The 14,760-nt window shown below is 37.6% G+C and overlaps 1 protein-coding gene across 1 annotated transcript in view; it reads left to right on the top strand.

Moving 5' to 3' along the window:
• The window catches only part of CRYBG3 (crystallin beta-gamma domain containing 3), a 137,173-nt gene extending 122,413 nt beyond the window's left edge, over nucleotides 1-14,760 (top strand). The window contains exons 18-22 of the mRNA XM_049785642.1: nucleotides 1,947-2,086; nucleotides 5,701-5,824; nucleotides 11,144-11,302; nucleotides 12,112-12,271; nucleotides 13,179-14,760. Of these exons, the coding sequence (XP_049641599.1) occupies nucleotides 1,947-2,086; nucleotides 5,701-5,824; nucleotides 11,144-11,302; nucleotides 12,112-12,271; nucleotides 13,179-13,267 (672 nt within the window). The 3' untranslated portion in view covers nucleotides 13,268-14,760. The remainder of the gene's footprint in view (nucleotides 1-1,946; nucleotides 2,087-5,700; nucleotides 5,825-11,143; nucleotides 11,303-12,111; nucleotides 12,272-13,178) is intronic.

Raw genomic sequence — 14,760 nt, forward strand, 5'->3', positions numbered from 1 at the left:
CCTATCCAGTGAAATGATTCTAATAGTCACTTACCTAATATGTATGAAGAATTTCTGTCCCTCACCTTTATGAAGGGCCTTCCTGCTGTATATACTCTTGCCCTGCAGAAATCCATTACATGCTGTGAGACTGAATAACACACTTCCCTAATCATGAAGCTTCTGTAATCCTGCTCCATTTTGCTGAAAATAATAGAGCTTTTTGCTGTATGTTAGATTATAGGGCATACTATTTTATGCTCTGGATTACATTTCTTATCTGTTTAGTTCTTCTAATTTAGCTATCCAAAGTAGCATTGTTCTACTTTTTTTTTTTTTATTTTGATTTCTCATTCCTCCATCCTCAAGTTTTGAAGCTAGTGCCTTGCACTTGTTAATGAATGAAAAAGAACAGCATTGAATTAATTCTTGTCAGATGTGGGGACCTGGGGATTACTTACCTTTTTTTCTGCCATTTGGACTAATTATGCAAATAATAATTTTGATTTCTCATTCCCCCACCCCAATTTTGAAGCTGGTGTCTTGCACTTGTTAATGAATAAAAAGAAAAAGAACAACATTGAATTAATTATTTTCAGATGTAGAGATCTGGGGACTACTTAGCTTTTGTCTGTCATTTGACTAAATTATGCAAATAACAGAATTAACTGCTTATTATATCTAAGTTTCTAATTTATTTATTTATTTTCTAATTTATTTTTAATACTTTATCTATTCTATGTTTGTACCCTTAAACACACGTATTTTGTTCCACTATTCCCCCCTTCCCCTTTCCCTAGTAACTACCAATTTGCTAGTTTATTTTGTTTGAAGAATTAAACTTTTTATTTTATGTTATTTTATTTTGGTTTTTCAGCGATACCCCAGTGACACTCAAGGTTACTCCTGGCTATGTGCTCAAAAATTGCTCCTGGCTCTTGGGACCATATAGGATGCTGGAGTATTGAACCATGGTTCGACCTAGGCTAGCGCATGCAAGGCAGACACCTTACTGCTTGCACCACCACTCTGGCCCCAGGATTAAACTTTTTTAGATTCTACACATATATGATTTATATCCTGCATTAACTCTGACTTACCTCACTTAGCCTAGTATGTTCAACATCCATTCATGCCATCACAAAAGGAAAAATACCCTTTTCATGGCAGAAATTATAATACTTAATTTTGTAATATAACCATATCTATTTTATGCATTCATTTGCTTAGGTACATTTAGATTGTCATATGTCATAAGCATAGAAATACTAATATCTTGTATAAGCTTTTAGTGTGTGATTTATGATTTAATTACGTAGAAATCAACCTATCCATATTTATCTTTATGATTCTTCTTCTTGCTTGTTAATTTAAAATGCCTTTTTCCTACTAGGATTGTTTTTAAATTATTTTTTGTTTTGGGCCACACTCGGTGATGTTTAGGGTTACACCTGGTTCTGCATTCAGGAATGACTCCTAGAGGGCTAAGGGGATACTAAATGGGATGTCGGGATCTAACCCTGGCTCAGCGTGTGCAGTGCAATTGCCTTACTCATTGTACTATCTCTCTGACCCAGCCTTGGAATGTTTTTAAAGACATAAGTTTTGCATTCTATGTGATATGCTATTACTTTATTTGTTATTTAGTCAGCTAAAAGTATGGCTTGACCAAGAAGTAGTCCATTACAGCATATACGGACTTTGATATGGCATTAAAATCAATTGTTTATTTTTATTATGAGATTTAAGGTTGATTTTTTGATAATTTCAAAAACAATTTGACTAAAAAATATGATTATCAGAATCTCATATACTAGAAGAGTTTTGACTGTAGTTCTCTAAAACTTAAAGCTGTTAAACTCTACGTGTCTGAGAATGCAAAAATTCCAGAGTATCTCCTCCCCGCTGACTGGGATACCACTGATAACTAACCTCTGTGGCAATTTTTCTTTCTTGAATTCTGATAGGTTTTTGAGGAGCCCTCTATCAGTCTTTTTGCTCTGGAACATTGTGAGGGAAGAGAATTACATCTAGAAGATGCTGTAAATTCTGTTCTGAACAAGGACCTACACTTCTACACCCAATCTGTGTGGGTGAAAAGTGGACTGTAAGTATGAGAGAAGGAATTGTGGCTTTATCCCAGTGAGGATTAGCTTTAGTCACTGATTAGGACCAAGTCACACACTTTTTTTTTTGCGGAGGGGGGGGTCACACCCAGCAGCGCTCAGGGGTTACTCCTGGCTCTATGCTCAGAAATCACTCTTAGCAGGCTTGGGGAACCATATGGGATGCCAGGATTTGAACCACCATCCTTCTGCATGCAAGGCAAACACCCAACCTCCATGCTAGCTTTTTGACCCCAAAGTCACGCACTATTTATTTATTTATTTATTTATTTATTTATTTATTTATTTATTTATTGTTTTTTGGGTCACACCCAGCAGCACTCAGTGGTCACTCTTGGCTCCAGGCTCAGAAATCACTCCTGGCAGGCTCGGGGGACCATATGAGATGCTGGGATTCGAACCATCGTCTTTCTGCACACAAGGCGAACACCTTATCTCCATGCTATCTCTCCAGCCCCAAAGTCACACACTTTAAAAAAAAAAATTGTGGGGCCGGCGAGGTGGTGCTAGAGGTAAGGTATCTGCCTTGCAAGCGCTAGCCAAGGAAGGACTGCGATTCGATCCTCCGGCGGCATCCCAAATTGTCCCCCCAAGCCAGGGGCAATTTCTGAGCGCTTAGCCAGGAGTAAGCCCTGAGCATCAAATGGGTGTGGCCTGAAAAACAAAAACAAAACAAAACAAAAATTCTCCTTTCTCTTTTCATTTTGAATTAATGATGCTCTTACTCCTTTGTCTCTGTTTATTGCTAAAATCTAGTGATGGCTGTGGACTACTTTCAGTATAAAGTTAAAAACAGTGGGAATAGGGGCCGGGCGGTGGCGCTGGAGGTAAGGTGCCTGCCTTGCCTGCGCTAGCCTAGGACGGACCGCGGTTCGATCCCCCGGCGTCCCATATGGTCCCCCAAGAAGCCAGGAGCAACTTCTGAGCGCATAGCCAGGAGTAACCCCTGAGCATCACAGGGTGTGGCCCAAAAACCAAAAAAAAAAAAAAAAAAACAGTGGGAATAGAGTTTTTTGGGGGAGTAGGACTAATGTGTTCATAGCATGTATTATAGAGTTGGTAAACCAGATGACCCTAATTCGTTGAATATTCTTTCACAAGATTCATAAATAAATCAGTAACTCTGATTTAGAAGATACTATTGCCTACTTAATGGATGTGACAGAAGAACTGTAGTGTTTTTTGTTACATTGATATTTATCAATTTATTTATTCTAAACCTGTTTTGCTCTGGGGTATTTATTTTGCACTGAATATCCTGTTTGACCTCCCTGCCTACCTGCACTGCTTGTTCATTCATTTTTTCAGGGTGGATCCAGGTTTTTTCAAGAGCTGTACTTCCATAGATTAGAGACATTTCTTGAAGAAATGAAGTTATAGATACATAAATTAACCAAAGACATATTTTTACTTAACCCAAAATGTTAGGCTTGCAAACAAGGGCTCTGAAATTGAGGCTGTAATTCTGAATGACTTCTGAAGAACAGCATTTTTGACTGTCCCTCTCTCCTGCCCCATTAATGTTTTGTTACCTAAAACCAACTAAGCACGTGTAGCTCTCAGTGATTCATATAAAGAAAGATGACTTCTTAGGGTAGAGTGATAGCACCCTTTCCTTGTACATGGATGACCAAGGTTCTATCCACAGCATATGGTCTCCTGTATGGTCCCTCAAATAGCCTCTGTATGGTTCCTCAAGCCCACGAAGAGTGATTCCTGAGTGCAGAGCCAGGAGTAACCCCTGAGTACTGATCAGAGTGTGACTTTGGGTGTGGCTCAAAAGTAAAAAAAAAAAAAAGTGACATTTTATTTAAACTTTTAAATTGTGTGATATTCTGCTTTTTTAATTTTTGTGAATAAAAGAAATGTCAAGAATATAAATTTATGGTATATGGTATCATAAATTAATGATACCAGAATGATAGTACAGCAGATAGTGTGCTTGCTTTGCACACAGTCAACCTGGCATCAATCTCCAACATCTCATAGGGTCTCTGAATACCCACCAGGAATGATCACTGAGTGCAGTGCCATAGTAACCCTTGAGCACAATTGGATGTTCCCTCCCCCCAAAATCAAAAGAAATTTATTTGGAAATTAAGTCAGCTAATAATAATAAATGACTTTTTTATTATTCACATATATAGAATTTTAGGTTTCCTTCTGAATGGCATATTATAGTTTGAAGTCCATTAAATATAATTTGATTTACTTTCCCAAAGCAAAATAACTTGCATGGCATATTTTAGGTTATTATTTACCGTTTGATCTTTATTTGAACTGAATTCTGCATTACTGTAATAGAGAACTTCCTATAGCATTTCAAATAACTTCTCATTTCTTCATGAAACTGATATTTGAGTTGCCTTTTAAAATTTTTGAAATATTTCACTCTTGTAGAATACTAGTGTCATTTTACCCTGGCAGTCTTATTCTTTCTCATGAATTTATTAGCCACCTACTCTCACTGTTCTGGATTCTTTGGAATAGAATTGGTCCACAGAGTAAGGAGTGGTAAGGCTCTTTGAAGAGTTTCCTAGGCTACAAATGGTGCGACAAATACTTTCTAATTCATAGCTACCCTCGGTGACAAGTTTTATTTTATTTTTAATTCCTCTATCCTATCTTATAGATCTGATCTGTAATATTAGTAAGGGTTAGTTTTAATGTATCATTTCATAGTTTTTCAACTATGGAATTGATTTTAGTTAATATAGAATGTTATATATCTTAATAAGATCTTGCTGGATTTTTCTAAGCAAAGTGTCTGTGTTTATTTAAGTAATCCTCAAGGCTGATCTGGCAGTAAACCTCTCCATGGCCATATTCTTCTGACTCTATCCCACTCTGATAGATTAGGTTTGTCTATGCAGGAAAAGAGAGGAAGGCCATCCAGATAGTTTTTCTGTCCACAGTTTGGTCAAGTCTGATTTCAGTTTTGGAGAACAGGGGTCTTGTTATAACCAAGCCAGTCAGTCACCTCATCTTCCACATAAAACTTCCTGAAGTATTCTTCATGATGATCTTGAGTCTAGCTATGGATTTCAGGTCACCTGGTGATCCCAGTTTCTTCTTTGAAACCACCCACCTTGATAACCACCAAAGACAGAGCTTGATAGACCATTCTAGAAGGGACAGCATTGGACTTTTCAGTTTGTTATTTATGGAAAAAGTGAGGTGTGTCAAGCAAGAGTCCGCATGCCAACATCTGGAGATGCTGGGAAGAATATGGCTGATTTTGACTGGATCATAATGGAATCAGAAGGAGAGTGTGTGTTGTTGAGTGGTTTGTGTTTGATGTTATAAATGTTATGAAAAAGAGCTTTGGCATTATCACAAAACAGAACTTTTGAGTTGGAGGTTCTCCTGTTCTGAAAGTAACAAAACCGGAATCCAAATTAATAATTCAACCTGAGGTCTACTCCAAGAGGCTCTCTACTAGTCATCCCAATTGTTTGTTAATGTTGTTGTTACTGTTTTTTTTTTTTGTTAGAAAAGTTTTTCAAGAGCCCACTATGTTATAAGGGCAAGAAGTTTTGAGAGGATACTGTTTCTATTTGAATCACCCATTCTTTTCTTTCCTATTCTTCTATAGATGGATAGTTTATGAAGGATCCAATTTCTTGGGAAAACAAATCCTACTTGAGCCTAATGAGATCCCAAATTGGAAAGCATTCAGTGGATGGAAAACAATTGGTTCTCTCCGTCCTGTTAAGCAGGTAAGGAGTAAAACACTCTGGGATCCAAACTAGAGCAACTTTTTAGGAAATATGCATAAATCACCTTATCTGAAGTACTGGCCATTTAATTATCAAGCCATTCATGGTACAGGATGATAGACAGTCAATTTAGGATACATAAATCTCTAAAACATTCTTAGAAACATTTTAACCCAGTACATAAAACTGCTTCTAAGATCAAATACAAACATTGGATTTTATCTTGTCTTATGGAACTTGTGTCTTTACATGGAAAAATGTCTTTGTAAGCTTTAGGGAAAACAGTAGAAAGAAGCCAGAACTCTGAGACTGTTCTAGTTTTACTTTTTAAGTATTTTTGCCTTTGCCTTCATTGCATAATACTCAGAGTAGATCCTGGCAGTTTAATTAAAATTCTATTTATTGCACACCTACTGCCTGTCATTCTTCTCAGTTCAAAGCTTCCCACGGCACTTGGGATACAATCTAATCTCACAGTTTCCCATGTGAACTGGTACCCACTTTTTCTCACCAGTATCCTCCTCACATACATGCCTGCATCACCTGCACCCTGCCTGCAGAGTTCTTCTCCACTTGAGCTGTCAATACAGGCTCTGCCATCTGATGAAGAAACTACTTTCATTCCTACATGGTTACTCTCAGTACTCTAATTTGCTATATATTTCTCACTCTAAATTTTCCTACATAGCTACTCTCACTCTAAATAATGTATTATTTAATATAACTCAGGTCCTCAGTTACCTATTTCATTCTCTATCTAATTAGCTCCTAAGGGATCTGGCTCATTGTCTCCAAGACACTGCCTGTGGGTTGCCTGCAATTATGGTTAGATTGGGTGCTTTCTCTCTTGACTTTAAGACCATGAGAGATTGGTGGGGATGTTCTATAGAAAAATAAAGAATATTCTGCTTACTGTTTTAGCCTACTGTTTTCCACAATGCCTGGCACATTGCAGTATAGGGACTTTTTTTAGTGAAGGAATTGATGAATGAATATTTGATAGCCATATGCCAAGAATTAAGGAGGATGTGAGAAGACATGATTTTTGCCTTATTGCAGTATATGTTTTTTAGATAAAACTATCTACCTCACAACAGTGACATAACATACAAAACAGTGTGTAGCCATCAAGAAGCCACAGCAGTGCCTGCTCAAAGGCCAATATGAACAAAAAAGTGTGAGGCTGATGATAGGTTTCAAGAAGGGGTGGGGAACCCATAATAAGCTGCCATGTAAGTTCTAATAATGGATAGAGAGGCCCTCTGTCCTTTTTAAAAGAAAGTATAACCCTATGATTTCCCAACTTGTTCATAATACAGTCATTTTAGGCATTAAACATTCAAACGTGAATTACATTACCAATGTGACCTTCCCTTCACCAGTGTCCCCTGATTTCCCACCCACCACCCTCATCTTGCAGGTACAAATTTACTTCATATTGTTTGTTACAACACAAAGGCAAATGGAATGAACAAAAGTTAGATCAACAAGGGTCAATTTGAAATAATTGTTGTACCTTTCCATGTGTTGTTAAAGTCAGGGTCTAAGAATTTGCTGGGCTGTGGTTGATGCTAGTTGAGCCTTCTGTGTTACCTTTAGTCTCACTGAGCTTTCTATATAACTCTCCTATCAGAATTCCTGTGATATGACTAGGCTGACACTATTATAAAATTTTGAGATGACATGGCTGTGCAGAATAGGATCTATAGATTTAAAACAAATATGGTGGCTTGGCAGTTTGAAATGGTTAAGTTATAGAGCTGTTTCTTTCAGAGAGTGTCAAGTGTGGCACTGGGATGCTGTGGCTTCAGGTAGAAAGAGGACTTTGTCCCCACCCATTCTGAGAATGCCCAAGAGATATCAGTCCAGATCAGACTACTGGTCATTCTTTTGTTTTGGAGCTTGGTAGAGTAGCTGTGCTGCTTTTCTGTTCAGAAGATGTTCAGAAGATGACTGAGAATACTGGGTTTTCTGGTTGTGGTATGGGTTTAGGGGAAACATGGCTCCTCGCTATTCTGAAAATATCCAAGCGTTTTCAGCCAATAGTCTGGTCCCACATGAAAAAGTTTATTTGCTCATATTATTTTAGTTCATTCACAGAACTGGCTGTTTCTGTTCAACCTCTGTACTTCTGATTCTCTAGTTATAAACACTTTCTCACTTGATTCCACCAAAAAGCTTTTAAGGTAAGTAAGTTTCGGGGCTGGAGAGATAGCATGGAGGTAAGGCATTTGCCTTTCATGCAGAAGGTCATTGGTTTGAATCCCAGAATCCCATATGGTCCCCCGAGCCTGCCAGGACCGATTACTGAGCCTGGAGTCAGGAGTAACCCCTGAGCGCTGCCGGATGTGGCCCAAAAATAAAAAAAAATAAAAGTCTCAGAGAAGCAGTGCCAATCTCTCAGGAGATGACTACAGCTTAGAGTCAGGATTCAAACCCAAAACTTGTAATGCAATAAAACCTGTAGAAATATGCAACCATACCCTATTTTCCTCCACAATTTTTTTTTTTTTGTGGTTGTTTCTGGGCCACACCTGGCAGTGCTCAGGGGTTACTCCTGTTCAGAAATCACTCCTGGCAGGCACGGAGGACCATATGGGATGGTGGGATTCAAACCACTATTGGTCCTGGGTCAGCCACTTGCAAGGCAAATGCCCTACCACTGTGCTGTCTCTTCGGCCCATCCTCAATTATTTTATGTACAAAGTACTGACAAACATTTCAGGCCAAGAGTTGAATGTAGTACCATAATGAACATAACTGGTACTTACAAGCTCTGAGGCTGACATTCAGATCTTACATGTGAACTGTAAAATTAGTGTCAGCCAGTATAGAACTGATCTCATTGGTCTTGCTGCCCCCTTCCTAGGGGGGCGCACAGCCGTGTGTGCCCTCACACAGCCGTCATCCTCACCTCTGCTTCTGCTGTTTCACGTTAGTGCTTTGCCCGTGTAAGCAGTAGGACTTTGAGTGAATCACTTGGCACTTTAGTTTCCTCACTGATGAAATAGCCATCACATTGCCTCTTGGTATTCTGAGGATCCAATAAAATAGAATCGTCTGACTAGTATTAATATGCTAGTACATTTATTTCAAAAAATTTTTCACGGTCCCTTGACAGAACTAAAGTTGCTCAACTCAGAGAAATTGAACATTAGTGAACCTTCTTGGCAGTGTGTGGGGCAGGATTTCATGCCCATCCTGTCTTTCTTATTTTTCATTTATGTCACATGGAATGATAGATAACCTCCCCTGAAAAGCCACAGGGGAAAACCTGGTAAAGAGGATTCAGTTTAACCTTTACCAGGCCTATAATAAACTTAATCATTTTGCTCTTAGAAACTCTGAGAGCTGAATTGAATACTCAGAATATTTTCCTCATTTTTTTTTGGCAAGATACACTTGCTGAGAATGAATGGTCCTGAAATCCAGTACTAGAATAACTCAACTTTGACATGGTAGTTTGCATTTTTCTTGGCACTGTGCATTATCTGGCGCTGTGCTTTACAATGAACGAAGTCTGATTCTGGCTAAACATTTAGTTTTATAGTACCTTAATAGAGTCTTTCTGTTGTTTTCTTTTTTTAAGTCACAGTTTTGAAACCCAGCAAAGTAATTCTAGATTTATGGCACAGTTGTGGTTACTGTTCCTTTGCTAAGGACATTGGTATTTATTTGTTCAGATTCTATTTGAGAAATTCAGGAATAATTAAAATCTGATCCTCTGGGAATTGGGAAGACATGAAAGCACTTAAAATGCCTATCAGTGTTGTTAGGTATAATTACAAAGGAGTCAGACTACATGTGTATCATAAGGGTAATTAGTACTTCACTTGAATTCATTGATGTAAAAACTGATTTTGGTCCTAACATAATTGAAACTGATCTGTGACAGCTGAGTCCCTTTTTCTTACACGGTAAGGAAACTAATGATCTACTAAATTGATATTTTTAATTAATAATAATTGCAGTGAGAGACTAAGTAGACTAATCCAAGAATATTATTGTTGCATAGTAAATATGAAATTAGTGATTTTTTTAAATAATGGGGATGGGGCACAGCTGGCAGTGTTAGTGCTATTCCAACTTGATGTTCAGAGGGCCATGCAGTGTTGAGGATTGAACCTGAATCTCCTGCATGCAAAGCACAAATACCATACTTTTGTTTCTTGGGCCACAGCTAGCTATGCTCACTGCTTACTCCTGTCTCAAGATTCACTTCTGGCAATACCCAAGAGATGCTGGGAACTGAACACACCATGTGCAAGACAATTGTCCTACTCACTGTACTCTGGCCCCCTACAGTCTTCTTAAAAAAAACTATTATTTTTTACTTACTGCAGTGTCTCTGAGTACCCCAACAGACCAGGAACCCAGTGGAGGCAGCCTAAAGCCCGGCTGAGACAGCAAAACATTCCATCCTTTTGGGCTCTTTTAGTCCCAATTTGATACATTTTGCCAAATAAGTCTTTTTCACCTAATTCAGTGGTCAGTTAAAAATGTGTTTTTCCCCAAGCACTTTAGTGTTCTTAGAGGGAAATATTCCCTTATTAAGTAGCACACCAATCTTTGTAGATATCCTTAAAAACAAATCTTAGATTTAATGGTTTATTTCAAATCTGCTGCATAAACTCCCAGCCCTTAGAATCAAATTCCTGGTTAGTTTCTGAATACAAACATAGTAATTACACATGTATGTTCTTTCCCCTCTAAGTATAAAGAGCAACCAACTATAAGAGTAAATAAAAAGATTACGATAGCTCTTAAGATGCTCAGGTCCCTGAGTCCGATGATTAACACAACAGTTGTGTAGTATTTCATAATTTAAAAGTTTGTTTTATTGTACTGTCTTTGCTAAATTATTTTAAGTGCTGTAGACTGTGCCTAGCTCTCAATGCACCCTTGTATAGCATAGCAAGCAAGCAACAGTTAACGAACTAAATTGAAGTCCCTGTTCTTCCCCACCCCTCGATTCGTGAATTTTTCAGTCAATGAAACCACTGCCATTTGCCCTTCCAAAGGGGCGTTTTAAAAAAAATAGAAATGTTATGGTTTAAGTTTTGTGCTCAAGGTCTAAAGGTAGCGATTTTTTTCAACTGGCATTGCATGGATTGTGCAGAATAGTAGATAAAAGGGTTGAAAACTGATCTGAGAAACTATACAGAAAAATGACTTATACTTGTTTACTAAAGAAAATAGGTGATCAAAGCAAGTGTTACAGTTTTGCCATCCTCTCTTAACCCTCCAAGTTTTACTTCGGAAGAACTGATTTCTAGATTCTAACGGTGCTTTCCTAAATTGGTTTGTTCCTTCTTTTAGCCAGCAGTCTACATTAGAATAAAGAATCGAGCCCAGGATGGATATCTGACAGTCACTGGAAATGTTGCTGACACAAAGGCAACATCTGTATGCATTTCTCCTTACAATGGGAAAAACACTCAGATCTGGCACTATTGCCGCGGACTCTTTAAATCAAAGGTAATCAGCCTTTCTGTCAAGAGTGTATCCTGCTTTGATAATTTGTTTTTCCTTTTGCAAATTAGAATCTTGCTAAATCAGATGACTTAATAAAATACTAAAACCTCATAGAAATATTTCCTTTACATACACAATTATATAAATACACACATACTAAAGACTTAAATTACAACTATGATTTATTGTATCACCAATACTATTTTTTCCTCATGCTTCAACAAAAATTAAAAGCATTTAAAAGTAATTATTATCTCTACCTGGCAGTACATCACCCTTTTTATAAGAGGAAACCAATTAAGACCTAATACATGTAAGTTAAGGGAACTTAATGTATAATTCCAGTTCAACAAACCTTTATTAGAACATATGTTGTTTGGTGTCCAAGTCCTTTAAAAAGCAAACAAGTTCCTCTAATTCAGTGCTTATTTCTGCACCATCAGCCATAAAAAGATTGAAAATGTTTAATCTCTTCTGAGATAAGACAGTCATACTAAGTTCTTCGATTTGCTCAGACAGAAAATAGATCCAAGTCAACTGAATTCGCAAACAACTCTGCTGATTCTTTGTTTTTGTTGTTTGGTGGTGGTAGTGGTGGCTGAAGTTGTTGTTTTCAGGTTTGGGTGGGAAGGGCAGTGCTTAGGGCTTACTCCTAGCTCTGTGCTTAAGAATCATTCCTGGCAGGCTTGAGGGAACATATGTGCTGCCAGGATCAAACTTGTGCAAATCAATGAGTGCAAATCAAGTGTCGTAACCAATATACTATCTCTTTATACTATCTCTCTATTCCTATTTCTTTCTTAACCCTTTAGGCCAGTGACACATGTCTAGATGTGATTGGTGGTCGGGACACACCTGGAGCAAAGGTGGCTCTGTGGACTGAACATGGACATTCCAGGCAGAAATGGAGAGTAAACAGGAATGGAACCATCAGTTCCTATCTCAGCGACCAGCTTGTCCTTGATGTTAAAGGTAAACCTATGATGCAACCCATTGTTTCCTGTCCCAGCATAACACAGGTTCTAAGATTCCTTCTCAATGAAAGGTCAATTAAGCAATATTTAGATATGTTTGGTAAAAAAGGCAAGGTACACCATTGTGACAAAATAATCAGCAAAATTAGACAGAAAAGACATAACCATATGCAAAGTTTTTTATTAATAGCTCAGCACAGACCCATTAATAATATGCAGTTTTTATGTTATAAGGGCTGGAGTGATAGTACAGTGGTTAGGGCACTTGCCATAATTCAGCCAATGAGATTCAATATCCAACATCTCTTTATTGTTCCCAGGAGTAATACTTAAGTACAGTAACTCCTTAGTAAAACAGATCTGGCCTCAACCCCCAAATTTATGTTGCATGTTCTTTAAATGACTTTAAATCTGAAACATCTACAATAGAATATTTTCATTGTTTCTTAGAAATACTTTTTACTTGCTGAAATTGCTTCAATGGCTTCAAAGCCCTCAGTTAAAATTAGGATAGGTTATAATTTACCCTTGTCTTTGCATTGAGCAAGGTCAAAGCCAACACTCTTTCTGGTTTTTTTCTTTCATTGGATTAGTCATAGCCACTGTGGGTATAGAAACAAAAACAGAACCTGACAGCCAGAGAGCTCTTTGTTCTTACAAATCTTTTTTTCAGGCACACTGCTTAGGCAATCCTCTCTTATGCCTTAGTTTTTCAATTTGAGTTATAATAAGGTCCAATTTGAGGTGAATAACGGGTAAGACTATTTAAACTGTTTCTGGGTTCAGTCCACTTTTTAAATAACATATTAATCGACTCAAACAATGGTCTAAACCAGAAGCTTGTAAAAACCATAATTGTGTTAAGCACCTTTGATGAACAAATCTTTTTGCAATTCTTACTTTAGGAGGAAATTACTCCGACAAGACTCATGTCATTGTAAATCAGCCCCTGGAAGGAGAAGACACACAGATATGGGACATTGAAATATCTTGAGGATCCATGACTCCCTAGAAAGAGCAAAAGGGAAAGAACCTTGTGTCCCATGGGAAGCAAGCTACTTGTCCTCATACTTCTGAATGTGAACTTGTCCTTGACCAAGACCATTGCTTTTAACCAAGGAAAAGCTCAAAACATTCTTGCCACTGAAGACAGAGCATGTATAATTTTTGGGAAAGGTTCTATTCCTTCTTGATCACCTGTTTGGTGAGTTTGCCATTTTGTTTGCTTTCCTATTTTTGATACATGAGCCCTTCATAAGCCCTTACAGACAGCAGTGATTTGCTCTTTCCACTAACATTCTAGGAGTTGTGTATGAATGAAAAACACAAAAATTCTTCCTGTATGTCAGCAAAAAGATGAATAAGTTTTTAGCAAACCAGCAAAAATGTTTATGGACACATAAACATTAAATAAGCCTTCCTACTAATCTCATGTGCCGTATAATCCTTAATGGTTCTCTGTCAATGCTTTTATTAATGCAGCATTGTAAGTATTCACACTTGAGCCTTCTTCCTAAAAAAGTTTCAAATATGGACTCTCTTCTGCAGCTATTCTTTGCTCAGTCCTTCAAATGATAAAAGCACAAGACACCTCAAAACACCAAGCCTGAGAACAGTAGCCAGAGGCTCCTCCCAGAGCCTCCCAGATCTCATCCTAGAATTCGCCTTCAAGGCACCATCTCCACTGATGGAGGCAAGTTTTTTTCTTTGAAATAAAGGGAATATTCAAATGAATTAAATTCAAGTTTTTTTAGAGTCATAACAAACCATTTTATTTTATTTTAAGTAAAGATGTAAAAGATGGAGTCAATTTCTTCCTGGAATGACAGAAAAGTCAGTTTTTCATCTCTATTTTAATGTCTTTTATTTAAACTAAATCAGGTAGGTCATCATCTTTTCAGGGAATCATTACCACCTCCGCAGCACAAATTCACAAGTATTTTCCTCCTGTGCTGAAAAGCGACAACTTTTCTCTTTCAACCCAACTTTTGCCCAAAAACCAGAAAATTGTCTGCTCTATTTTTGTATAGAAAGATTAAGTTCTCCGATAAAGGGATTACTCTGTATGCACTTTAGAATGTAAAGTAACAGTGAATTGTTTAAATTCAAAACCCCACTATTTTGACATTTTTTTATAGCAATGTGATCTTTCCATAGAAATACTGGGGTTTGCCCTTCAGTCTCAGGCTCTTCTGTTACATCAAGTAGCATCTGTAAAACTCCTTTTGTCCACAGATGTGAGTGCCTCTCTGTGGCAGTATTATTTTATGTTACAGGGGTAACTTTATTGGGGGGGGGAATTGTGTGTATACACAAAGATATGGACATGTATATTTTCATTGTAAAAAAAATTAAAATATTTTTCTCGTTGTTTAAAGAATTTCTAGTTTTCTCACAAAGACAGCAAACCTTACCATTTAAATGATATGTTAGTTGAAGTTGTGCCTTTTCTACCACACTGGAGTAAATAAATACTTCTCAAAAATG

Source organism: Suncus etruscus, chromosome 13 (assembly GCF_024139225.1).
Source record: "Suncus etruscus isolate mSunEtr1 chromosome 13, mSunEtr1.pri.cur, whole genome shotgun sequence".
Taxonomy (NCBI): Eukaryota; Metazoa; Chordata; class Mammalia; order Eulipotyphla; family Soricidae; genus Suncus; species Suncus etruscus.